General features: G+C 36.5%; 1 protein-coding gene across 3 annotated transcripts in view; it reads right to left on the bottom strand.

Annotated features, from left to right (window-relative positions):
• RAB28 (RAB28, member RAS oncogene family) overlaps positions 1-27,527 on the bottom strand; it is a 104,084-nt gene that overhangs the window by 8,497 nt on the left and 68,060 nt on the right. For all 3 annotated transcript variants that reach the window (XM_032854932.1, XM_032854948.1, XM_032854941.1), the window contains exons 5-6: positions 5,654-5,757; positions 780-857 (exon numbers count right to left, since the gene is read on the bottom strand). In XM_032854932.1, the coding sequence (XP_032710823.1) occupies positions 780-857; positions 5,654-5,757 (182 nt within the window). The remainder of the gene's footprint in view (positions 1-779; positions 858-5,653; positions 5,758-27,527) is intronic.

The raw sequence follows: 27,527 nt of genomic DNA, 5'->3' as shown, positions 1-27,527 counted from the left end.
ACAATTATACCTTTTTAGCTAAATGGGATGGGCACAGAGTAGACGGGATTGAGGGAAAATGTAATTTATCTGTTGCTTCTCAGCAAACCAAAAACTTACCTTTAAACTTTAGGTTCTTACTCTGATTTTTCATTCTATCAAACATATGAATTTGTGTACTATTATGGTGGTATTTTTAAATGCTTATTAATATTCATATTTATTTATTAGTGTAAGGACTGCCTTTATAATTAATACCATTATTAAATTATGTATTAAATTAACAATAAAATAACATCAAGAATTAGTCTTATTACAAGAGGGGATGTTTTAGAGAGGAACAGAGAACACAGACTCAAAGAAAAAATAATATTTTACCAAAGTGAACATGGAGGATGCCCAACAGAGTAAACTCTAAGACTAAACTTAAATAAACTGTTGGGACTTTGTATGAAATATAAAAAGAATATTGTAGTATAGTAATCCTGGAAGAACTTAAATAAAGAAGTACAAAACAATATGGTCAGCATCTTAACCCATTATTTAACTACTGATGAAATGTGCATTATATTAATCTCAATTTTAGGACAAAATGAAGTTTCAAGGGTATCATAATTGAACAAAAAGTTAACATCTTCCATCTTCTACACTAAACACTGATTCATTCACACACACAATTTATTCCTAGGGCTTTTAGGGATATGTACAGAGAGTGCATAAATGTTAAAGGAGTCAGTGGTGAAATTAATGTCTTTTAGGAAATAAATTGTTTTTTAAAAATAAAAGTTCAATAAAATCACCTGTGACTGTTCTATTTCTGCTTTGTTTAATTTGATTCCAAGGATTTCAGCAGCAACTTTCTGAAAACACAGGAAGACCTACATAACAAAAATAGGTTTAAATGATTTAAAACAGGCATGCTTAAGTTAATGTCAAATAAACTGAACTTTCCAAAAAATGATAAACATCAAGAATTGTGAAAATATGATGTACCAGGTTATTCAAAAAATAGCTCTGTCAAATACAATAACATTTTAAGTATAATAATTTTAAAATGATTAAATCACAATTTGAAAATCATGCAATTCACTAGATTGGTCTAAACATAAAGATATTTATCCCTAAAAATTTACATTTAAAAAATTTTATTTTATTTTAGATTTTATTTATTTGAGAGAGAGATCACGAGCAGGAAGAGGGTTAGAGGGAGAAGCAAATTCCCCACTAAGCCCGACAACACAGGGCTGGATCCCGGGACCCAGGGATCATGACCTGAGCCAAAGACAGCTGCTTAACCAACTCAGGTGCCACCTCAGGCACCCCTACATTTAAAAAATTTTAACATAAGAATTAATTACAGATACCACATTAAAAAAAAAAAAAGACTACTAGCATAGCAAACTCCTAAAAGTCCAGGGGAAAATAAATTAGTCTGTACTTTAGTACCAAGGTTTTTCACGGCCAATTCTATATTGGTCTTTTGCTCTGGCTTTAGCCTATCTTAAAAGTTCTTAACTTCTAACCCTTTAATAATCTTTGTGGCTTTCATCAATTTCAATGAATGATCCATATCTCTTGAGCAAAACAACTTAGTAATCTTTATTTTATTGGTTCAGAGTAAAGGAATAGTATACTGTGTTATCCTTAAACAGAAATCAAAAGTACTTTTCTATAAACAGCCTTTCATAAATACTTTGCTTATGCTGAGCTCACTAGAATTCCCAGGACTCCAACCCAGACACTGACTGTAATGTTATACTTGTCTTTGTTTCATAAGTGTCTTTTCATATTCTTACCCCTACTTATCTCATGCTTATTGAATATTTATTGCAACTAATTTTGATTTCTAAAATAAAAGATACATACCTCCAAAAGGCTTATGCCATTTACATCCTAAAAGGGATTTTATATGATAGTTCACTCATGGTCAACATTCAAGAAAAATGAGAAAGCTAGCACGTTGGAATGGAGAGAAAGTGGGGGATTATGAAGGAAAATAAGCAAAGAGATTAACGGAGTACACATATCACATAAGATCTGGTAGGCTATGGAAGTACTTTGACTTTTACTCTGAGTTAAATGGAAGCCCTGGGAAGGTGGCTTGATGTGACTTCTATTTTAATAGGGTCAATCTGATTCTGATATTGAATATTCTCACTACAGAAGATAAAGGGTACAAAAAGAGAAGCCAGCAAGGACGCTAATGTAAGAGATGGAGGCTTGAACCAAAGTGGTAGCAGTAGAGAGGATTAGAAAGAGTCACCAGATTCTGGATATATCATGAAAGAAGAACCAACAGGACTTAGCAATAGACAAATGTGGGGTATGAAAGAAAGAGAGAAGTCAAGAAGGATTCTAAAATTTTCTCCACCTTAGCAATTAGCAGAAGATCTGCCATTTATTGAACTGGGGAAGACTATGGGAGATTTCAGGAGAGACTATCAAGAGTTCAGTTCTGAACCTGGATAAGACTAGGGCTGCTTATTAGCATGTAAGTGGAGGTGCTGGGCAGGCTGGAGTTCAGGGAAGAGGTCTGGTCAAAGCCCTGAGGCTAAATGAGGTCACTGGGGAGTAAGTTTAGAGAAAGGTACCAAGGACTGAGCCCTAAGGCACTCCAATATTCAGAAGATGGAGTGAGAGGGAATCAGCAAAAGGAAATGAGAGAGTAGCTAGTGAGGTAAGAGTAAACCAGGGGGTGTAGTATCCTGGAAGGTAAGTGAGGACAGTATTTCAAAGAAGAAAGAGTGACTGACTATTTTATATGCTTCAACTAAGTAAGATGAGGACTAAGAACTGACCACTGCATTTAGCAAAAATGAGGTCGTTGGTGATTATAATAACAGTAGTATGGGTGAAATACTGGGTGAAAAAGTCCAGGTGAAACTATTCAAGAGAAACTAGAAAGAGAAAACTGGAGACAACTCTTTCAAAACACATTCCACTGGAACTAGGGGAAAGAAAGAAGGCAACAACTAGAGAAAATTGTGGGATTTCTTGTTTTTAAAATTAGGTAAGTCATAGCATTTTCTGTGATGATAGAATAATCCAGTAGACAGAAAAAAAAAAAAGTGATGATACAGGATGGAGAGAGAATTGCTGAGCAATCAATGTCCATTCCTAGGCCAAGAGAAATGGGACTAATGCACAATGGAGGAGTGGGCCCTAACCAGGAGCATGGACGGTTTGTCCTTCAGTAACCAGACAGAAGACAGAAGATATGGGAACAGAGACAGGGAGCAAGGAGAATGGGAGTAAATGTGGTGGCAAGACTATGCAGTTTTCTTCTGTTGACTTCAGACTTCTATAGAATGGAAAACAAGGTCATCAGCTCAGAGAATGGATGAGGAAATGTTGAAGATCTGAAGAGAGAAGAGAAGTTATGAAAACAGTCATCAAGGTGAGAGGGAGTGATGATGGCCTATGGACATGGGGTATAATCACTGAGCAGCATTAAGACCCCCCTTCAGGCTAGTGATTGTGAATTTTAAGTGAAACCTCCAGCATACCTCTGTTTCTCTCTGATCATGTTCAAATACCTGGGTGCTGCCACAAAACAGCAGGAGCTTGGTTTAAACCAGAGTTAAGGTTTAGACAAGTGAATCTGAGAAAGTCAAAGTGAGGAAAGGGAATTGAGGGTATACATATGGCAATGATTTTTTTTTTTAAGATTTTATTTATTTACTTGACAGAGAGAGAGAGATTACAAGTAGGCAGAGAGGCAGGCAGAGAGAGAGGGGGAAGCAGGCTCCCTGCTGAGCAGAGAGCCCGATGCAGGGCTCGATCCCTGGATCCTGAGATCATGACCTGAGCTGAAGGCAGAGGCTTAACCCACTAAGCCACCAAGGTGCCCCTACATATGGCAATGATTTTGATTGGCCAAGAGATTTAAGTTAGGAAAACAGGAAAATGAGGACATGAAAGGAGGCTGGGGACATTAAAAAGATGTTAAGATCTGCATCTAGCAGGTCCTGCCAGGACTGCAGATTGTCTGGACTAGGGCATTCAGGGGTATGAGCTGGAAAGACAGGAGGGTGGTCAGTGATTAGGATGTCTGACATTGAGATGTTGTGATCTGTAATGTCAAAGCCTGGGAGTGAGTGGCTGAGGAGGGGTGGAGGACAAACAAAGATACTGGAATCACTTTAAGAATTACAATAAAGGTAGTATCAGAGAAAGTACAATCAGGAGCTCAACCCCCCAGGTGATGAGGAAAATAAGCTGAAGATGGAGATGACTAAAGTCTCAGTGATTCCACAAGAATAAACCATTTCAAAGTTGCATTTCAAAGGAAAATAACAAGAATTTTTAAGAATGGCTCAACATAAGTACACAAAAAATATGGAGTGGTTAAACACAAGCGAAATTATTGGAAGCTGAAATAATTCTAGGGGCACTTAGGTAGCTCAGTGGGTTAAGCTTCCGACCCTTGATTTCAGCTCAGGTCATGATCTCAGGATTGTGAGACAGAGCCCCGCATTAGGCTCCACACTGGGCATGGAGCCTGCTTAAGATTCTCCCTCTCCCTCTACCCCTTCCTGCCCACTCACATGTTCACTCACTCTCTCCCTCTTAAAAATAATAATAAATATTAAATAAAATAAAATAATTCAAAAATGACAGAAGATCCCTAGGAAGATAAGTGAGGGTAGAAGCCCAATCCATGTATTTATCAAGGAATACTGATTTTATACATTTTTGAATGGCATGTGTGGGTATGTGCCCATGTTTTTATTATCTTGGAGGAAAGTTCTGAAAATAATCAGAAAATAAATAGGTAATGAAATTTTTAAAAGTTCAACCTTGATAGCAATCAAAGAAATTCAAGCACCAAGGTACCTTTCTTTTTTTCTTTTTTTCTTTTTCTTTTTTTTTTTGGCCTACCAAAATAACATAGATTTAAGAGTAAACAAAAAAATCCTGGATGTTTAAAAAACACCACAGTGAAATGGCACTAATACAATGTTGGCAGTAGGATGGATTATTAAATGTACTTAAATCTAATGGATTATTAAATCTCTTTAATTGTATCAAATGACATGGTCAAATTTTCTGCTCACAAATATATTAAATAAAAAATTAAAACACCAAGTTATTTCTATATTTATGATCTTAATTTTTTAAATAAGTTTTTAGTGCAGTTAATAACCCTGGACCATCACTACTCAGGTTTACAAATCCTATCCCCACCACTCAGCTGTGTACGCTGGACCCCCCGACATAAACTGTCTAGGACTCCTCTATAGCACAGACATAATAGGAGAAGCACAGCGCAAGTCACAAAGCAGCATTCAGTGAATGCGACTCACTAGCAGTGACAGCAACAGCACGAGCATTTGTGAGCATCAGAAAACTGTAAGGAACCATATGAGGTTGTGAATGGTAATCTCCAGATGCTGAGATAGTGGGTGACTTCTACCTTCTTTCTTTCTTTGTTTTTTTTTTTTTTTGATACATGTTCTTTTTCTCTCATACTTTTAAATTCCATAAAATAATCATAAACTTAGGTTAAATGAATTATAAATGTAATATAAACAGAATAAACATTTTATCTATTTTATGTCTTCAATAGGAATTAATTTATTCCAAAAGTTAAGCCTAGGAAGTGTACTTCCTGTGAATACTATTACTAAACAAAAGATCGCTCATAATATTCAATATTCATTATTTTACTTACAGAGTCTCCTGTCTTTGCTGAGACAAAGTGGCTACTAAAACCATTTTCCTGGCAAAACCGTAAGTGTTTTTCAGGTTTTACGGTTCGCATATGTTCCAAATCAACTAGAAAAGTGAACAAAAACAGAGAATAAAACTCAGTATCAGAGTCAAATAATACATTAACATGTTTAAACTTGACTTACTTTCCAAAATTATTTCCCAGCTTAGACACTAGCTGTGTCACTGTGAGCAATTTCTTTAACCGTTTTACGCTTGAGTCTATAAAGCTAAAAACTGAGACTAACCATGTATATATACACATGTAATATATATTACGTGTGTGTGTGTATATATATAATATATATATATATTGTGTGTGTGTGTGTATATACACAGACACACACACCCCTACCATATGTAGAGTTATTTGAGAGTGAAGGCATAGATGATGCACAATGACCAGCACATGAAAAGTGCTTGAAAAATGAAAGCTATCATTCTTATTACCTACAGCTTCAGGCACATTGATGAGACCCCAAAAAAGATCTACTTAGCATAACATGTTTAAACATAATGATTATGGTTGACACTTGAACATCGTGGGTTTGAACTTAGATGTGGATTTTTACGGTACAGTACTGTAAAAGTATTTTCTCTTCCTTGTGATTTTCTTAATAGCATTCTTTTCTCTGCCTTATTTTATTGTAAGAATATAGTATATAATACACATAGCAAACAAAACATGTGTTAATTGACTGTTTATGCTATCAGTAAATCTTCCAGGCAATAGTAGGCTGTTTGTGGTTATGTTTCAGGGAGCCAAAGTTACACATGGATTTAACTATGCAGGGAATTGGCACCCCAAACCCCCATGTTGTTCAAGGGTCAACTGTAACTGAAAGATGCACTTACCCAAGCATATTTAGTTTGAAACAATTTAATTGCTTTAATAATTACAATAGTTCTGCAATCTCTATAAACTTTAATGTTAACACAAATACAGAATTAATTTTATGCCAAAAGGTAGCAATATTTTGTTGCATGCTTACTTTATTTGAAACCATGGCTTAATTTCACAAAGATACATCTCAGTTGCTTTCCAAACCTAAAGTATACATTTTGAAAGCACTCAGTAAGGGAATATTTCCTTGAATAGGTATAAGTGCTTTAAAGCAAAGCACGGTACTCATGGCCAATACCGGTTCTATCCAGCACAGTCTATTTTTTCAAATATGATCCTTTATTGGACAGTTTCTCTTTTACAACACTACAGACCCTATAAGGGTGTTGACTCAATGCCGTCAAATTATAAGGCAAATATATTTGCAGGATTTAAGGACAACTAGGCTCTTTGAGGCAATATAGGAAAAAAAAACTTGAACTGATTTCCTGAGGAAGGGACCCAACTGACTTGTAAAAACTTGCAAATTTGTAAATCTACTAAACCTACATAATAGTGGCAATTGATTATCAACTAAAAAATGTTCTCATACTACATAAAAGGCTTAATTTAAAATTATATTGAAGGTCTTTAGTTTGCAGGCTCAAGAGATCTTTCTCTTGGAGATTTGTGATCTAGTAGGGGATTTCTGAGTCTCATTTATATTGCTTAGCTTGGATAATATGGAGCTTTTTTCTTTTCTGGCCACAAGCTGCTGTTCCTTAAACATCACTGAGACCTTATTTACAAGAACAAGCCAAAAAATATCCAGATACCATAGGCATCAATTTGTAGAAGACTAAAATAAAATACTAAGCTATTAGCACTGACATTTATACATCTAGTTTATCATAATATTGAGGCTAAAATGCTTTCCTAATTCAACATGAGTAAGAACAAGTCATGTCACTAAGAAAATTAACCAATGAAATCACTGTCCAATTAAAAATAAAAACAAACATATAGTTTGTCATTTGATATATGTGTGTATTCATCTTTTTGAATGGAATAGTCTATCATTGTTCCATTTTTTCTTTCTTGTTTTTCCTCTTTCCTCCTGCCCACCAACAACCTAACTACCACATTCACTTATCTATAGCACTGGGGAATTTATTACCCAAGCAAAAGGTTTTCTCTAATAAAGATAACCATGATGGGGCACCTGGGTGGCTCAGTCAGCTGAGCGTCCAACTCTTGGTTTCAGCTCAGGTCATAATCTTAGGATCATGAGATCAAGCCCCAAGGCATGCTCCGAGCTCAGCAGGGAGTCTGCTTGAGATATTCTCCCTCTCCCTCTGCCAGTTCACACTCTATCTCTCTAAAATAAATAAATAAATCTTAAAATTTAAAAAAAAAAAGATACCCATGAGAAACTAGTACTATCACTGATCAATTGAAAACAACAACAACATTTATCCATCAAACACTTATTAAGTACCTATTATATACCAACAACTAGGTTAGGCAGTAAGAACCCAAAGATGGAAAAGATACAATCCTGGTCCTAAAAAAGCCACCATCTATACTTTAGGAGCATAAAAGATCATCAGCAATTGGAACAGTTATAATTGAGAGTCTGACAAAGGAGACAGCAGATAGAGAATAGGCCCTCCCAGAACTTCACCACAAAGTTTTCCTCTGCTCTGTTAAAATTTAGTGGGCAATGTTTAAGAGGACTCAGTTACTAGAATTCTTAATTCTAAATGATCCAGAAGTGTATATTCTGAAGATAAAGTTATAGTGAGACACTGGAAAATCTTTCCTTTCTTCACTTTTAAGATCATCCTTAAAATTAGTATCCAGTGACAATACATACATGTGGTAACACTCTTATATATGTGATAACATTCTATCATATATGTGATAACACTCACTGCTTTAATTGCCTTTATGTCCTTCAGTGAACCACAGCATCTTTCTAGTTCTCATATTTTGTTTTTGAAAATGTAATAAAAATTTCCTAATAATTGTAATACATATTCATTACCCAAATATTCAGAAAAACTATGAAAATTAAATGTAAAATGCCATTAACTAGAGACAACTACTGATAACACTTTTGTGCATATCCTGCCAATATCAAAGCAACTGAAGGACAGAGGCATTAATGGTGCACATACATGCAATTTCTTCTACCTCAAGCATACTACAACTCTGCTTAAACATGTGCTTAATAATTTCAAAGGATAACTACTTTATAGACCATTCATTCACTTGGTTAGCAAATACTTGAGGGCCTATTTGGCCAGGCCCTGTCCCGGGTGCTACAGATACAAGTAGCTTACAGTTTGATAAAGGCAACAGACTCACAGGAAAAATACATAATCAGAGAAAACTGTAAGTGCAAAGACCCTAAAGGAAGATTACACTTAGTAGTAAGAGAAAAACAGGAGGCCAGCAGGGTGGCTGAAATGAGTTAGCAAAAAAAGGGAAACCGTGGAAACGAGGTTTAAAAAGCCAGGAACCAGATCACACAGGGTGCATGGGCCACTGTAAAAGAGATGGGAAGTTACTGGGGGATTGTGAAGAAAACAAAACAAAACAAACAAACAAAAAAATGTAATCTGGCATTTTAAAAGGTTAATTTGGGTTGCTTTGCTGAGAATAAACTACAGAGAGTCAAATGTAAAGCAGAGAAGCCACTGAGGAAGCTACTGTAAAAATCTTAAGGAAAAAAAATCAGGGAAGAAAGCAGAGCCAAAAGAAACTGGGTTGCAGATGGTGCGGTTCACTGAAGGACATAAAGGAAATTAAATCAAAGCAGTGAGTGTTTTCACATATATGATAGAATGTTATCACATATATGAGAGTGTTACCATATGTATGTATTGTCGCTGGATAATAATTTCCAGGATGATCTTAAAAGTGGAAGAAAGGAAGGATTTTACCCGTGTAAAATATAAAAAATATATAAAAAATAGGCCGTTAAGTATTTGTTAGCCAAACGAATGAATGATCTATAAAGTAGTTATCTTTTGAAATTATTAAGCACATGTTTAAGCAGAGTTGTAGTATGCTTGAGGTAAGAAATTGCATGTATGTGCAACAGAATGTCTCTGTCCTTCAGTTGCTTTGATATTGGCAGGATATGCACAAAAGTGTTAGCAGTAGTTGTCTCTAGTTAATGGCATTTTTTGAGTCCCTGGATCACACCACAGCTGAAGATAAAATAGTTATTGAGTTTTTCAGTTATGTGAGGCTATAAAATTCCCTCCATTTTTAAGAAAAAAAATCTAAAATCTATGAAAAAGATGATGATAGTTTGGACAATATTTTACTTAGTAGCAGTAGAGATCTAAAAAGTAGGGCAGATCCTCAATAGATTTTTGGAATAAAAAGTAAATACGAAATGCTAACGGATTTGACATGGGATGAGAGGAATTGAGAGAAATCACTTAAAGACAGTTAACCTGGATTTAAAAGGAGACACAGTATGTTACAGGTTTTGTTCTAACTACACTCAGCTGCATCAGTAGAGGTGTTGAGTAGATCAATGCTTGCATTCAAGCGGAGAAATTACTTAAGTAATTAAGCAGAGAAACTGTACCATGTACAACACTGAGAAAAAGGGCAGGTAACTTGAAGATAGTAAACACAAGGAAGTGATTATACTGATGGAGCATGAAATCTAAGTTGAGTAAGAAAGGGTTCAGGAAATTGAAAATTGTTAAGATATAACTGGTAACTGATGTTAAAGTTTTGTGTGAGTCTAAAAATTGCTGGAGTTGAGTTACAAAAGCAGCTGAGCTGTAAAGACAGGAGATAATGGATAGTCTGGGATACATGAAATTAATATCGATATTACAGAGAGGGTGCAGAAACTGATACGAACTAGGTCTTAAGTATGTTAGTGTAGGTCAGGAACAAGATGACTAGAGGTAAAGGACTCAAGAAACGTGAGAGAGCAAGGACACTGTGTGTGGGCACTGGAGTTACCAGGAATGGTGACAGCAACAGTAATGGAGTGACTGTGACCCAGGAGAAATCTCTGAGAAATTCACAGAGTTCAGGCAGGGGTTGGCTGATAAGCCAACAAATAAAAGTAGCTAGATGGACGGAGGTATAATCATTTGGCTCAAATGATTATTCAAATCTAAGGGTTTTTAGGGAAAACAAGGAGAATGGTCTGGAAAGAGAAACATGGAACAAGGTCACCTATCCCACCTTCAGGCCTGACTGATAAGGTAGATAACAACAGGGGAAAATTAACATTTGAAAGAGCTTCAGGAGGGGTGCTTGGCTGGCTTAGCTGGTAGACCCTGAGACCATGTGACTCTTGATTGCAGGGCCCTGAGTTCAAGCCCCAAGTTGGGGTAGAGTTTACTCAAAATAAATAAATACATACATACATACATACATACATAAATATAATAATATCTAAGAGAAAAAAAAAAGAGCTTCAGACAGCATCATCCTCACAGGAGATAGACTATTCCAACAGAAAAGACAAGTATGTACGTACATTATATGGTAGAAGTTTAAAACTTTTGTTCAAGGAAGATATTAAAAATAAAGGAATTTTATTGATATGGAAGCATCTCAGAAACTAAAAAAGTATAGAAACTAGGGTCTACAAATAGGAGGTCAGAGCTGTATAGGATAAGAATGCAAAAGATAAACCAATGATATCAATGTCCTAGGCTTTCTTGTGTAGTGAACATAAGCGAGGACAAAAAGCACAAAGATGAAAAAATTCTAAGTCTACATTAGACAGACAAGAAAATCCAAATTTTTTATTGTCAAAATCAACTATGCAAAAAAAAAAAAAAAATTACTTGGCTCATTCATCCTGACCTGTATATTAAAATGGAAAAGGGGAAAAAACATTGTTAAGATATTAAGGCTATCTGTTGTGTTCCTAAATTCACATGAAATAGAAGTCGTATGAGAAGCCTAATTTTGGTTAGCAACCTTAATTTTGACAAAACTTAGAAAGCTATTAGAAAGAACAAGCTGTACAATTTTTTTAAATTTTATTTTTTATGAACATATATTTTTTTCCCCAGGGATACAGGTCTGTGAATCGCCAGGTTTACACACTTCACAGCACTCACCATAGCACATACCCTCCTACAATTTACAATATTTCATATTTTATAATTTAGACTTACAGCAAGAAAGAGACACCAACAAAAGCATATGTCAGGGTTTCATGGAATACTAACAATCCAGTGAGAAGTGGTATTTTCTCAGTAAGGTAACTAATAATAATGTTTGACAGAATGTTAGGCTACCTAAAAGGCCTTTTTAAGAATGTTTTACATAAAACTGTGAAAACATTGTTCAATCCTTATGCAAAGAAAAGCAAGTGAAAGAAAAAACAGAGAACTGAAGTCTACCTTTCAAATGGCAAAGGTAAAAACAAAACAAAACAAAACAAAAAACAAAAACAAAACCCCAAAATAACATGAGAACACCCAGAGTTGATGAAGGATGGTACTACTAGTTTTTTGAAAAGCAACTTGGAAATCTGTGCTGAACTTTAAAACATTTATACTCCGTAACTCCATAACACAACTTGGAAGAGTTTATCTTGAAGAAAAAATCAGGGGTGTAGAAAAGTAACAATTATAAATTAAGATCTTCACCACACAGTTATTTGTAGCACAAAAAATATCAGAAGAAAGATTAATGTCCCAAAAGAGACACAGAGTTAAATTATGACACAACCACATAATGCAATATACTCTCTTGGCCATTAAAAATCACAGTCTTTATAAAGACTATTAACTGAAGTTTTGGTAATGATTCTTTGGGTTTGACACAAAAAGTAAAGACAACAAAATAAAATATAAACAAATGGGACTACATCAAATTAAACTTCTCCACAGCAAAGGAAACCATCAAACAAAATGAAAAGGCAACCTACAGAATGGGAGAAAATATTTGCAAGTCATATATCTGGTAAGGAATTAATATCCAAAATATATGAAGAATTCATACAACTCAATAGTGAAAAAACAAACATTCCAATTATAAAACGGGCAGAGAAACTGGATAGATATTTTTCCAAAGAAGACACACAAATGGCTAACAGGTACCCAAAAAGATACTCAACATCACTAAACATCTGGGAAATAAAAATTAAAATCACAATGAGATACACCACATCTGCCAGAATAGCTATCATCAAAGAGACAAGAGACAAGTGCTGGCGAGAATGTAGAAAAGGGAACCCTTATGCACTGTTTTAGAAATGTAAAGTAGCATGGAGTATGGAAAAGAGTATGGAGGTTCCCCAAAAATATCCCACTTCTGGGTATATAACCAAAGGGAATGAAAATAGGATCTTGAAGGATATCTGCATTCCCATGTTCACTCGCCAGGATGGCTGAGTTAGTTAAGCATCCAGCTCTTGATTTCAGCTCAAATCATGATCTCACAGTTGTGGTATCAAGTCCCATGTCGGGCTCCAGGCTGGATGTGGAGCCTGCTTAAGATTCTTTCTCTCCTTCAACCTCTGTCTTCCGCACCCACCCCCTGCCAACTAAAAAAAAAAAAAAAAAAAAAGGATGTGGTATAAATATATATATATATATACACACACATACATACACATACACAATGGAATATTATTCAGCCATGAGAAAGAAGAGAATCTTACCATCTGCAAAAGCATGGATGAAACCTATGGGCATTATGCTAAGTGAAATAAGACAGAGAAAGACAAATACTATATGATATAACTTATATGTGGAATCTAAAAAAGCTGACCTCAGAAAAATAGCAAAATTGTGGTTACCAGCAGCTAAGGGCTTGGGGAAATGGGAAGATGTTGGTCAAAGGGTACAAATTTCCAGTTAAAAGATGAATAAGTTCTAGGATTCTAATATACAGCATTATGCTGTTAAGAAAGCAAATCTCAAATGTTACCACCACTAAAAATAAAATGGTAATTATGTGAGGTGATGGAGGTGTCAGCTAATGCCATGGTGATAATCATTTATGCAGTATGTAAGTGTATCAAATAAACATGTTGTATACCTTAAGTTTATACCATGTTATACATTACTTATATCCTAATAAAGGTGAAGAAAAAAGACTCTTTAAGTGAAATAAACAAGAGTATAGGATGTTAAATTTAAAAGTAGAGTACAAAATTGTGTATTTAATAAAAGTCCTATTTTATAAACATTATAGATATTGGTACATAAATGACAAAAATACACTAAAATTTGGTACATAATTTTTTGAAAGAGTTATATTTATTTATTTCATAAGCAGGTGGACAAGCAAGGGGAGAGGCAGAGGCAGAGGGAGAGAAAGAGAATCTCAAGCAGACTCCGTAGTGCAGCCCAATACCCTCAATTCCACGACCCTGAGATCATAACCTGAGCCAAAATCAAGAGTCAAATGCTCAACCAACTAAGCCACCTGGGTGCCCTTGTTACACCAATTTTTAAAAATTAAAATTGGGAAAAGTAAATTTTTTTTTTTTTAGATTTTATTTATTTATTTGACAGACAGAGATCACAAGTAGGCAGAGAGGCAGGCAGAGAGAGAGGAGAAAGCAGGCTCCCTGCTGAGCAGAGAGCCCGATGCGGGGCTTGATCCCAGGACCCTGGGATCATGACCTGAGACGAAGGCAGAGGCTTTAACCCACTGAGCCACCCAGGCGCCCCCTGGAAAAGTAAAATTTTTAAATGACAGCTTTTATTTTAGACTATCCCTTCAAAGATGTTTTTACATCAAGCAGCCTAGATATAGTGCCTTCCTCATGGATAAAGCTTAAGTCTGTCCACTGTCTGGTATAATAAAGATGGTACCCTCCTCCAGAGCAAAGTTCTGAGGTTTACTTGTAACCCGTCATAAAGGATTCAGGTTTCCTAAGTTCAGGGTTCCTTGGCGGTGATAAAAATCACTGCATGCATATCATCTATGTAGGCCCTCTCACACTGCCCTAGTGGAACTTAGGAACAAGGAGAACCAGTGCAAACAGGGCTGACCTTGCCTGCTTACTGTGGTATGAGTAACAAAGTCCTTTATCTCTGACCCAGGATCTCAGGCCTTTTGCCAGTGGCCACAGTGGCACTAGGATAACTTGTTAACTTGCAAGTAAGGTAAAATCTAAGATCCTTCCCTGTTCTTAACATAAAGAAGAGTAAAATAGATAAACAATTGATAAGACAGTGAGAGCTGATAGCTGTTCATCAACCTGCAGTGCTTTTCTCAGCTTGGCTTGCGGTTTGGTATGGCCATAACACTAACTTCTGATCAATGTAATGAAGTGACACGCATCACTACTAGGCCTGACCCATATAGACCTTCCAGGTGTGGGTGCCTGGGTAGCTTCGTTGATTAAGCATCTGCCTTTGGCTCAGGTCATGATCTCAGGGTCCTCTGATAAAGGATCAATTCTCGGATTGAGCCCCGCATGAACTCCCTGCTCAACAGGGAGTCTACTTCTCCCTCACACTCCCTCTGTTCTTTCAAACGAACAAACAAATAAAATTTATTCAAATAAATAAAAGAAAATAAATAAAATCTAAATTAATTAATTAATTAAAGTTCATTTTAAAAATGAATAAATAGGGGCACCCGGGTGGTTCAGTGGGTTAAGCCTCTGCCTTCGGCTCAGGTCATGATCTCAGGATCCTGGGATTGAGCCCCACATTGGGCTCTCTGCTCAGCAGGGAGACTGCTTCCCCTTCTCTCTCTCTGCCTGCCTCTCTGCCTAGTTGTGATCTCTGTCAAATAAATAAATAAAATCTTTAAAAAATAAGAAATAAAAATTTTGAAAATTAAAAATGAATAAATAAACCTTCTAGGTGTGGTAGTCCTTATTCTCCTGCTTCATGGTAACCCATGAAGCATCTGTTGAAAATGGCAGTTCCATAAAGATCTAAGGAGTTTGTATCTGAAAGGGGGATGAGCCACTAGTGATAAGCATTACCTGGTTTTGGTCTTTACATAAACAAGAAATAAATTTCTATTGTACTAAGATGGTGAAACTTTAGGAATTGTCTCTGTATAGCATCTAGCATTACCTTAATACAGATTACCTAACTAACATAAAATATAGGTCTACATCATTTTTTTAATCTTTTTTTTTTTTTTAGAATTTTTTATTTATTTAGATTATTTATTTATTTATTTGACATAGAGAGAGCACAAGTAGGCAGAGAGAGATGGGGGAGAAGCAGGCTCCCTGATGAGCAGAGACTCTGATGCGGAATTCGATCCCAGGACCCTAAGATCACAGCCTGGGCTGAAGGCAGAGGCCTAACCCACTGAGCCACCCAGGCACCCAAAGATTTTCTTTTACTTCTTTTTTTTTGAGGATTTTATCTTTTTTTTTTTTTAATTTTATTTTTTATAAACATATATATTTTTCCCCCAGGGGTACAGGTCTGTGAATCGCCAGGTTTACACACTTCACAGCACTCACCATAGCACATACCCTCCCCAATGTCCATAACCCTACCCCCCCTCTTCCAAACCCACTCCCCCCAGCAACCCTCAGTTTGTTTTGTGAGATTAAGAGTCACTTATGGTTTATCTTCCTCCCAATCCCATCTTGCTTCCTTTACTCTTCTCCTACACCCTTAACCCCCCTTGTTGCATCTCCTCTCCCTCATATCAGGGAGATCATATGATAGTTGTCTTTCTCCGATTGACTTATTTCGCAAAGCATGATACCCTCTCGTTCCATCCACGTCATCGCAAATGGCAAGATTTCATCTCTTTTGATGGCTGCATAGTATTCCATTGTGTATATATACCACATCTTCTTGATCCATTCGTCTGTTGATGGACATCTAGGTTCTTTCCATAGTTTGGCTATTGTAGACATTGCTGCTATAAACATTCAGGTGCAAGTGCCCCTTCGGATCACTACGTTTGTATCTTTAGGGTAAATACCCAGCAGTGCAATTGCTGGGTCATAGGGTAGTTCTATTTTCAACATTTTGAGGAACCTCCATGCTGTTTTCCAGAGTGGTTGCACCAGCTTGCATTCCCACCAATAGTGTAGGAGGGTTCCCCTTTCTCCGCATCCTCGCCAGCATCTGTCATTTCCGGACTTGTTAATTTTAGCCATTCTGACTGGTGTGAGGTGGTATCTCCTTGTGGTTTTGATTTGTATTTCCCTGATGCCGAGTGATATGGAGCACTTTTTCATGTGTCTGTTGGCCATCTGGATGTCTTCTTTGCAGAAATGTCTGTTCATGTCCTCTGCCCATTTCTTGATTGGATTATTTGTTCTTTGGGTGTTGAGTTTGCTAAGTTCTTTATAGATTCTGGACACTAGCCCTTTATCTGATATGTCGTTTGCAAATATCTTCTCCCATACTGTCAGTTGTCTTTTGGTTTTGTTAACTGTTTCCTTTGCTGTGCAAAAGCTTTTGATCTTGATAAAATCCCAATAGTTCATTTTTGCCCTTGCTTCCCTTGCCTTTGGCGATGTTCCTAGGAAGATGTTGCTGCGGCTGAGGTCGAAGAGGTTGCTACCTGTGTTCTCCTCAAGGATTTTGATGGATTCCTTTCTCACATTGAGGTCCTTCATCCATTTTGAGTCTATTTTCGTGTGTGGTGTAAGGAAATGGTCCAATTTCATTTTTCTGCATGTGGCTGTCCAATTTTCTCAACACCATTTATTGAAGAGGCTGTCTTTTTTCCATTGGACATTCTTTCCTGCTTTGTCGAAGATTAGTTGACCATAGAGTTGAGGGTCTGTTTCTGGGCTCTCTATTCTGTTCCATTGATCTATGTGTCTGTTTTTGTGCCAGTACCATGCTGTCTTGATGATGACAGCTTTGTAATAGAGCTTGAAGTCCGGAATTGTGATGCCACCAACTTTGGCTTTCTTTTTCAATATTCCTTTGGCTATTCGCGGTCTTCTCTGGTTCCATATAAATTTTAGGATTATTTGTTCCATTTCTTTGAAAAAAAATGGATGGTACTTTGATAGGTATTGCGTTAAATGTGTAGATTGCTTTGGGTAGCATAGACATTTTCACAATATTTATTCTTCCAATCCAGGAGCATGGAACATTTTTCCATTTATTTGTGTCTTCCTCAATTTCTTTCATGAGTACTTTATAGTTTTCTGTGTATAGATTCTTAGTTTCTTTAGTTAGGTTTATTCCTAGGTATCTTATAGTTTTGGGTGCAATTGTAAATGGGATTGACTCCTTAATTTCTCTTTCTTCTGTCTTGTTGTTGGTGTAGAGAAATGCGACTGATTTCTGTGCATTGATTTTATATCCTGACACTTTACTGAATTCCTGTACAAGTTCTAGCAGTTTTGGAGTGGAGTCTTTTGGGTTTTCCACATATAGTATCGTATCATCTGCGAAGAGTGATAGTTTGACTTTTTCTTTGCCGATTTGGATGCCTTTAATTTCTTTTTGTTGTCTGATTGCTGAGGCTAGGACTTCTAGTACTATGTTGAATAGCAGTGGTGATAACGGACATCCCTGCCGTGTTCCTGACCTTAGAGGAAAAGCTTTCAGTTTTTCTCCATTGAGAATGATATTTGCGATGGGTTTTTCATAGATGGCTTTGATAATATTGAGGTATGTGCCCTCTATCCCTACACTTTGAAGAGTTTTGATCAGGAAGGGATGCTGTACTTTGTCAAATGCTTTTTCAGCATCTACTGAGAGTATCATATGGTTCTCGTTCTTTCTTTTATTAATGTGTTGTATCACATTGATTGATTTGCGGATGTTGAACCAACCTTGCAGCCCTGGAATAAATCCCACTTGGTCGTGGTGTATAATCCTTTTAATGTACTGTTGAATCCTATTGGCTAGTATTTTGGTGAGAATTTTTGCATCTGTGTTCATCAAGGATATTGGTTTGTAGTTCTCTTTTTGATGGGATCCTTGTCTGGTTTGGGGATCAAGGTGATGCTGGCCTCATAAAATGAGTTTGGAAGTTTTCTTTCCATTTCTATTTTTTGGAACAGTTTGAGGAGAACAGGAATTAGTTCTTCTTTAAATGTTTGGTAGAATTCCCCCGGGAAGCCGTCTGGCCCTGGGCTTTTGTTTGTTTGGAGATTTCTGATGACTGTTTCAATCTCCTTACTGGTTATGGGTCTGTTCTGGATTTCTATTTCTTCCTGGTTCAGTTGTCGTAGTTTATATGTCTCTAGGAATGCATCCATTTCTTCCAGATTGTCAAATTTGTTGGCATAGAGTTGCTCATAATATGTTCTTATAATTGTCTGTATTTCTTTGGTGTTAGTTGTGATCTCTCCTCTTTCATTCATGATTTTATTTATTTGGGTCCTTTCTCTTTTCTTTTTGATAAGTCTGGCCAGGGGGTTATCAATCTTATTAATTCTTTCAAAGAACCAGCTTCTAGTTTCGTTTATTTGTTCTATTGTTTTTTTGGTTTCTATTTCATTGATTTCTGCTCTGATCTTTATGATTTCTCTTCTCCTGCTGGGTTTAGGGTTTCTTTCTTGTTCTTTCTCTAGCTCCTTTAGGTGTAGGGTTAGGTCGTGTACCTGAGACCTTTCTTGTTTCTTGAGAAAGGCTTGTACCGCTATATATTTTCTTCTCAGGACTGCCTTTGTTATGTCCCACAGATTTTGAACCGTTGTATTTTCATTATCATTTGTTTCCATGAGTTTTTTCAATTCTTCTTTAATTTCCTGGTTGACCCATTCATTCTTTAGAAGGATGCTATTTAGTCTTCATGTATTTGGGTTCTTTCCAAATTTCCTCTTGTGATTGAGTTCTAGCTTCAGAGCATTGTGGTCTGAAAATATGCAGGGAATGATCCCAATCTTTTGATACCAGTTGAGACCTGATTTAGGACCAAGGATGTGATCTATTCTGGAGAATATTCCATGTGCACTAGAGAAGAATGTGTATTCTGTTGCTTTGGGATGAAATGTTCTGAATATATCTGTGATATCCATCTGGTCCGGTGTGTCATTTAAGGCCTTTATTTCCTTGTTGATCTTTTGCTTGGATGATCTGTCCATTTCAGTGAGGGGAGTGTTAAAGTCCCCTACTATTATTGTATTATTGTTGATGTGTTTCTTTGATTTTGTTATTAATTGGTTTATATAGTTGGCTGCTCCCACATTAGGGGCATAGATATTTAATTGTTAGATCTTCTTGTTGGACAGATCCTTTGAGTATGATATAGTGTCCTTCCTCATCTCTTATTATAGTCTTTGGCTTAAAATCTAATTGATCTGATATAAGGATTGCCACTCCTGCTTTCTTCTGATGTCCATTAGCATGGTAAATTCTTTTCCACCCCCTCACTTTAAATCTGAAGGTGTCTTCGGGTTTAAAATGAGTTTCTTGTAGGCAACATATAGATGGGTTTTTGTTTTTTTTTTTTTATCCATTCTGATACCCTGTGTCTTTTGATTGGGGCATTTAGCCCGTTAACATTCAGGGTAACTATTGAGAGATATGAATTTAGTGCCATTGTATTGCCTGTAAGGTGACTGTTATTGTATATTGTTTCTGTTCCTTTCTGATCTACTACTTTTAGGCTCTCTCTTTGCTTAGAGGACCCCTTTCAATATTTCCTGTAGAGCTGGTCTGGTGTTTGCAAATTCTTTCAGTTTTTGTTTGTCCTGGAAGCTTTTAATCTCTCCTTCTATTTTCAGTGATAGCCTAGCTGGATATAGTATTCTTGGCTGCATGTTTTTCTCGTTTAGTACTCTGAATATATCATGCCAGCTCTTTCTGGCCTGCCAGGTCTCTGTGGATAAGTCTGCTGCCAATCTAATATTTTTACCATTGTATGTTACAGACTTCTTTTCAGGATTTTCTCTTTGTCACTAAGACTTGTAAATTTTACTATTAGGTGACGGGGTGTGGACCTATTCTTATTGATTTTGAGGGAGGTTCTCTGAACTCCTGGATTTTGATGCTTGTTCCCTTTGCCATATTGGGGAAATTCTCTCCAATATACCTTCTGCTCCCCTCTCTCTTTCTTCTTCTTCTGGAATCCCAATTATTCTAATGTTGTTTCGTCTTATGCTGTCACTTATCTCTCGAATTCTGCCCTCGTGGTCCAGTAGCTGTTTGTCCCTCTTTTGCTCAGCTTCTTTATTCTCTGTCATTTGGTCTTCTATATCGCTAATTCTTACTTCTGCCTCATTTATCCTAGCAGTGAGAGCCTCCATTTTTGATTGCACCTCATTAATAGCTTTTTTTGATTTCAACTTGATTAGATTTTAGTTCTTTTATTTCTCCAGAAAGGGCTTTTATATCTCCCGAGAGGGTATCTCTAATATCTTCCATGCCTTTTTCGAGCCCAGCTAGAACCTTGAGAATCGTCATTCTGAACTCTAGATCTGACATATTACCAATGTCTGTATTGATTAGGTCCCTAGCCTTTGGTACTGCCTCTTGTTCTTTTTTTGTGGTGAATTTTTCCGCCTTGTCATTTTGTCCAGATAAGAGTATATGAAGGAACAAGTAAAATACTAAAAGGGTGGCAACAACCCCAGGAAAATATGCTTTAGCCAAATCAGAAGAGATCCCAAATCGTGGGGGGGCGGGGGGGAGGGGATAAAAAGAGTTTCAGAAAGAAAAAAAAAAAGAAAAAAGAAAAAAGAAACAAATGAAAAAAGAAAACCAATAATGAAAAAATATAAAAAGGAAAATATATATATACATATTAGATAAACTAGTTAAAAAACGTTACAAAGGAAAGAGTAAAAGCTAAAAAAATTTAGCAGAAGAGAAAAAAAATTGAAAAAGAAAAAAAAACTTAAATTAACTGCAAGGCTAAAGAATCATGGGGAGAAAGCCATGAGTTCCGTGCTTTGCTTTCTCCTCCTCTGGAATTCCGCTGCTCTCCTTGGTATTGAAACTGCACTCCTCATAAGTGAACTTGGTCCTGGCTGGGTTTCTTGTTGATCTTCTGGGGGAGGGGCCTGTTGTAGTGATTCTCAAGTGTCTTTGCCCCAGGCGGAGTTGCACCGCCCTTACCAGGGGCCGGGCTGAGTAATGCACTCGGGTTTGCTTTCGGGAGCTTTTGTTCCCTGAGCGCTTTCCGTAGAGTTCCGGAGGACGAGAATGAAGATGGTGGCCTCCCAGTCTCCGGCCCGGAGGAGCCGAGAGCCCGGGGCCCCTCTCCTTAGTGCACCCTCAGAGAACAGCACCCAATTACTCCTGTCACCCTGGCCTCCGGCCACGCTCCGAGCTGACCGAGCCTGCAACCGGTTCAAGGTAACCCCGAGCTTAGAGCTCACTCCTCGGCTCTCTCTAGCCGGCATCCCCGTTCTAATACCTGCAAGCTCTGCGACACTCAGACACCCCCGATCCTTCTGTGACCCTGCGGGACCTGAGGCCACACTGACCCTGCGTGGGTTTCACCTTGGTTAAGCCTCTGGAGCGATGACCCTCAGCGGAACAGACTTTTAAAAGTCCTGATTTTGTGCTCCGTTGCTCCGCCGCTTGCCGGGAGCCAGCCCCTCCCCCCACGGTCTATCTTCCCGTCGCTTTGGATTCACTTCTCCGCCAGTCCTACTTTTCAGAAAGTGGTTGATTTTCTGTTTCTAGAATTGCTGTTCTTCTTCTCTTCGATCTCCCGTTGGATTTGTAGGTGTTTTCAATCTTTAGATAAGCTATCTAGCTGATCTCTCGCAACCTGAAGTAGTCTCAACCTGCTACTTCTCCGCCATCTTGACCCTCATTCTGAGGATTTTATCTTTTTTAATGCAACCTCTACCCCCAGCATGGGGACTGAACCCACGACCCTGAGATCAAGAGTCAGAGGTTCTACTGACTGGGCCAGCCAAGGACCCTGGTCTGCATCATTCTTGTTAACAATGAACCTCTTCCTGAGTATACACTGGGTCTTGAGTTATTAACTAATGATAACTGAAAGTTATAATCAGCCAGACAACAAAAATCTAAGCATTAGAATTTTCTCTTTGATTGTGGTTATGTCTATATTCAAATAGTTACAAAATTACATTGAATAATCACAGATTGAGAAGACTCTTTTGCATTTTTTACTTACTAGGGAAAAAAAATAAAATATGAAATATTGGAGAAATGTCCTTTCTTCTGCCATTCAAAGGCTTAAGTAATACATGGAAAATTGTATGAAAACAAAAACGCATTCTTTGTCACTACATTTTGTTGGAAGATACAAGGAAAGATTCTTCAACAATTATCAAATCATGACCAATCTTGTTTTATTCATATCCCCACTCTCAGATTATTTTAAGAAACTCAAACATATTATACATAACTTCATCCATAAATATTTTAGTATCATGTACCTTATTTTGTTTTGATTTTATTGAGGTTCATAGCTTTGATTTAGAAGCAACAAATCAGAATTCTGAATCTAAAGTTGTCACTTTCATCCTTCATTTGGCCGTATATTTCATCCTTCATTTGGCCGTGCTAATTCTAATGGAACACTAACTCTATAAATTGATGTGATGGTTCAAAATTTATTCACTGGATAACTTCCAGGATAAAGTGGCCTATATAAAGGCCCAGAGGCAGATTTTATGAGTAACAGTAAATGATGTTTAATAAGAAGGATTCTAATAAAATTCACATCATATCAAATATCATCATAGTTATTGCAAAAAATTTATTCATAACCCAATAGATTAACATTGTTACTATTTTATTGATATAAAGTGATGACAGATTACATATAAGAATTAATCTCATATAAGAAATAACTTTTCTGTACTTCTCAATCATTTATAATAAGGCAAATAAAGAAAAAAAAACTATGGTTCTTCAATAATTCACCAATTTATGTGAATACCTATTTATGTGAAGAGGAAGTAAGACATGGTAAGTAAAAATGCAATCTTCAGAGCCAGACTGCCTGGGTTTGGTTTCCTGTTTTATTACCACTTGTGAAATTTTGAACAAATCATTCTCTCTTTATCTTAGTTTTCTCATTTATAAAAGGGGGGGGCAACAACAGTTCCTACCTCATAATGTTACTATGATAGATAAAATAAATATGTAAAAACCACATACTCAGTAAGTATTAGCTACTGTTAGTGTGGTTTGTCTATCCATTCGTTTATTCATGAGTTATTTACCAGCATCACCTAAGTGCTTAGTGCTAGGAAGGCTAAGAGAAACACATGTAGAAAGGTATACAGTGGAATTCTAAGACCAAGAGAGCAACAGTGTTCTATATAAGATAAGGTACAACAGGAGAACAGAGAAAGGAAATTTCTAGAACTGCTTAAAGGGCCAGGAAAGATCTCACAGAGATGATGCTTCAGCTAACTACTGAAAGATGAGGAAAAAACCAGTCAGACAACCTTGGGGTAGAGAGGATGTATACTCTTTAACAAAGGAAAATGTGCAAAAGCATCTGGAAGAACCTGGCTTCAAAGAGCTGGTGAAATCAGCAGGGCTGAGGCATCAGGGTCTTATATTGGGTGCTAAGGAATTCATATGCATACAGGTAACATCTGCACAGCTCCACTTTTTTTTTTTTAAACATTTTATTTATTTGAGAGAGAGAGTATATAGGAGGGAAAGGAGAATATGAAGCCAACTCTATGCTGAGCACAAAGCAATAGAGACCCCAAACTCACAGCTGTAAGATCATGACCTGAGCCAAAACCAAGAGTTGGACACTCAACCAACTGCACCACAGCTGCACTTTTCACCCATCTTACCTTAGCTATTCCAGCTCACCTGAGCAAAAACATCGGCATGAAAAAGAAATCCTTGTGAGTAACATATATTAAAAATCCTTCAACCTTCCCTTATTGAATTCAAAGTCCTTCCATTCACTATACAATAACAACTCCTTGTTTCTAAACTCAGACCATTCAAAAGAATATTACAAATGATTAAAAAAAAAAGGGGGGGTATACTCCTACAGATTTCATGGATATGGCATTTTTTCTGTTCAGCCATCTTGTATAACTAGTTTTATTCATATCCCCATTATCTATATAACTTTAAAAATAAAAGACGGCAAGTTTTACACACATGCAGCTGATTCTTTTTCCTCCCAAAAGTTGTTACAGTCCTACACATTAATCAACCTAAAGAGGACTCAGATTAACTGTGTACTCACAAAAATCACAGGTTACAAAAAAAAAAAAAAAAAAAAATCATGTACTTCCTTGGAAGAGGTAAAACAATACCTTAAGATTCATTTATTTAATAAATATAAACACCTATTATGTGTCAAGTACTGTGCTAAGTTAAAGCAATAAAGAACAAAATACACTAGCCTTAATCTCACAGTAACAAGGGAGAAAGACTGATAAACAAGTAAACACATAAATATACAAGGCAATGAAACAATTTTCATAACTGACTTTGGGGGGGAGGGCAGATGGGGAGTGATAGGAACCAAGATAGTAATTATGCCAATTTTATACAGTAGCTATGGAAGACCTCTTTGATCTGAGATCTAAAAGATAAGGACAAGCCAACCAGGCTAAGAGGAGACTGAAGGAGAAAAATGTTTCAGTTGCTGGAACAGCTGGGGACAAACCTAACAGAGGAAAATGACCGAGTACAACTGAGAAAAACCAAGAAGCATAATGAGTAAAAGTAGGGGCATGCAGCAGGTATAACATGAGGATATAACCCAAATTCACCAATGCGAAGCCCTTACAGAGTTGTAACCAATGGCACAATGTGATCTTGCATTTCAATAAAACTACTTTGGCTACTATGAAGAAGAAAGATGGGAAAGGGCAAAAACAGAAACCATTCCAGGACACTTGGGAAGCAATCTAAACTCTTTCAAAATTTGCAAATACTTTGGGACCTCGTAACACTCCTGGAAAATAGGTAAAGCATTCATCTAATTTGCATCTGAAAAAAACAAGGCTTGGAGTGAATTACCTGAAGTCCCAATGTTAGTTATCAATAGCATCAGAATTAGAACAGAGCCACCTAAAAAAAAAAAAAAAAAAAGAAACAAACAAAAAAAAAGAACAGAGCCACCTAATTCCAAATCCACCTAGTGTCTTACCAAGAAGAATGAACACCCTCTTTGGGGATGATCACTTAACACTCTAACTTTTACTGAGAGTCTTAGCTAAAAGAATACAGACATAAAAATTTTAAATGCTCATCATTATAAAAAAGTGAACTATTTATACCTGGTTATAACTTATTAGTACCTTAAAAGTATTCATTAATAATAATAAATCATAAAACTGAGCCCATCAGCATTACTAAGATACTCTTTGCCTTAACACTTCAAGTTCTTTACAAAGTACTTGCAGCTGTACAAATTGTGAAATTACATAATGTTTAAAAATGATCCATCAGGATTAGCCCAAATATGACAAGTAAAATACCCTTAATAATGCACTAAATTTGATCTACGTGTGCTTAAAATATGTATATATTTTGACATCTAAAACATACACTAATACTAATTAGCCACGTATATGACAACTTCCTTAAGTCTTATTTGTTTACTGGCATTCAGGTATCCTTATTAAGGAGCCCCACTGCATCTACCTATAGGATTACTGATATAATCAACAGAACAGTCTTCAAAGTTATAGTACAAATGTAATAAATAGCTTAAAAACTAGGTATGTCAAATGTGTAATAATCTGACCTACTGATCAGACTGATGAAAAATCTTAAGATTTTTAAAATCTGAAAAACATTGCAATAGTATCATTTTTTTTTTTTTTGGCCTGAGACTTTACGATATTTCTACTTTCCGAAATATTCATTTTTTACATGCTATAAAAACACGTTCTGTAATTAATATGACTTTTTCATCAAAATCAGAATGTATTATTGTACATTTTTACAAAAAGGGAAAGTGCTGTATGATGCTAATCATTATAAATGTTTATTCCCTATCAACGGAAAGAAAGCATTAAAAGGATATTTTGCTCCTCAGTTCATGGCAGAAACAAAATATTCTCTGTGAAATGACTGTAAAATATGTCGCTAACTTGAAGAAGTAAAAGCAAAATACAAATACAGCGCTTGTACAGATTTTCGCAGTACTTTTTAGGGTATCAAGGAAACATCTAGAGTGTTGATCTGGTTATACTCAATTCAAACAAACTACTTGTCACATTAACTACCTCCAGGAAGTTACTCCAAACACAAAATAAACTGTTTATGCCCCTACTCAGATAGATAACATGACAGATTGTTATTAGTTGAAGACAGATGAAATACATTAATTTGATTGTGAGCATGTGTTTAATTTTACCTTGCCATGCACACTCTCTAATGCTGTCTTTCTCTGATGACATAGTAAATCATACTGTATTAGAAGAATTGCTAATGCCACAAAATAAAAAACGACCAGAACTTGACTTTGACTCTGTAGATTCTTAAATGAACCTTCTTAAAAAAAGAGAACTGCCTGAAAATCAGTGTCCCACAGATAAAAAGGTATCATCAAAGAAACTACTTTCTAGTTTAAAGTTTAAAACCTCAGTGAAGTTTAACATTTTTCCTGTATATTAGTTTTTATATTTATCAAATGTCCCTTCCTTCCTTTCCTATTTTCTACTGTGTTTTATGTATTTCACCTTATCAATGTGTATAAGCACTTTCTCTAATAAGGACATTTGCCAAATTTGTTCTAAATATTCCCCTCAGATTAGGATTTTCTTTTTAAATGTTTCATGACGCTTTAGAGACACAGAAATTGGGATTTTATGAAATCAAGTACACTGATGTAATAAGCTCAATATTTAAGTCACGCTTATTTGGTTGTTACATGCAGCTAAAAACAAAAGCAGGTAAGCGCAAAAAAGCAAATAATAGACACAAAGTGTGTTGAATAAAAACAAAAATATTTTTTAAGCTCTTGAAAGAAATACAAAGCATAGGGGCCCCTGGGTGGGTCAGTCGTTAAGTGTCTGCCTTCAGCTCAGGTCAATGTTCCAGGGTCCTGGGATCAAGCCTTGCATCGGGCTCCCTGCTTGGCAAGAAGCCTCCTTCTCCCTCTCCCATTCCCCCTGCTCGTGTTCCCTTTCTCGCTGTCTCTCTGTCAAATAATTAAAAATCTGAAAGAAAGAGAAGAA

Source organism: Lontra canadensis, unplaced genomic scaffold, assembly GCF_010015895.1.
Source record: "Lontra canadensis isolate GAN:19392208 unplaced genomic scaffold, GSC_riverotter_1.0 scaffold1, whole genome shotgun sequence".
In the NCBI taxonomy this organism is placed as follows: Eukaryota; Metazoa; Chordata; class Mammalia; order Carnivora; family Mustelidae; genus Lontra; species Lontra canadensis.
Note: the sequence above shows the minus strand (reverse complement) of the source record. Positions and strands in the feature narration are given on the sequence as shown.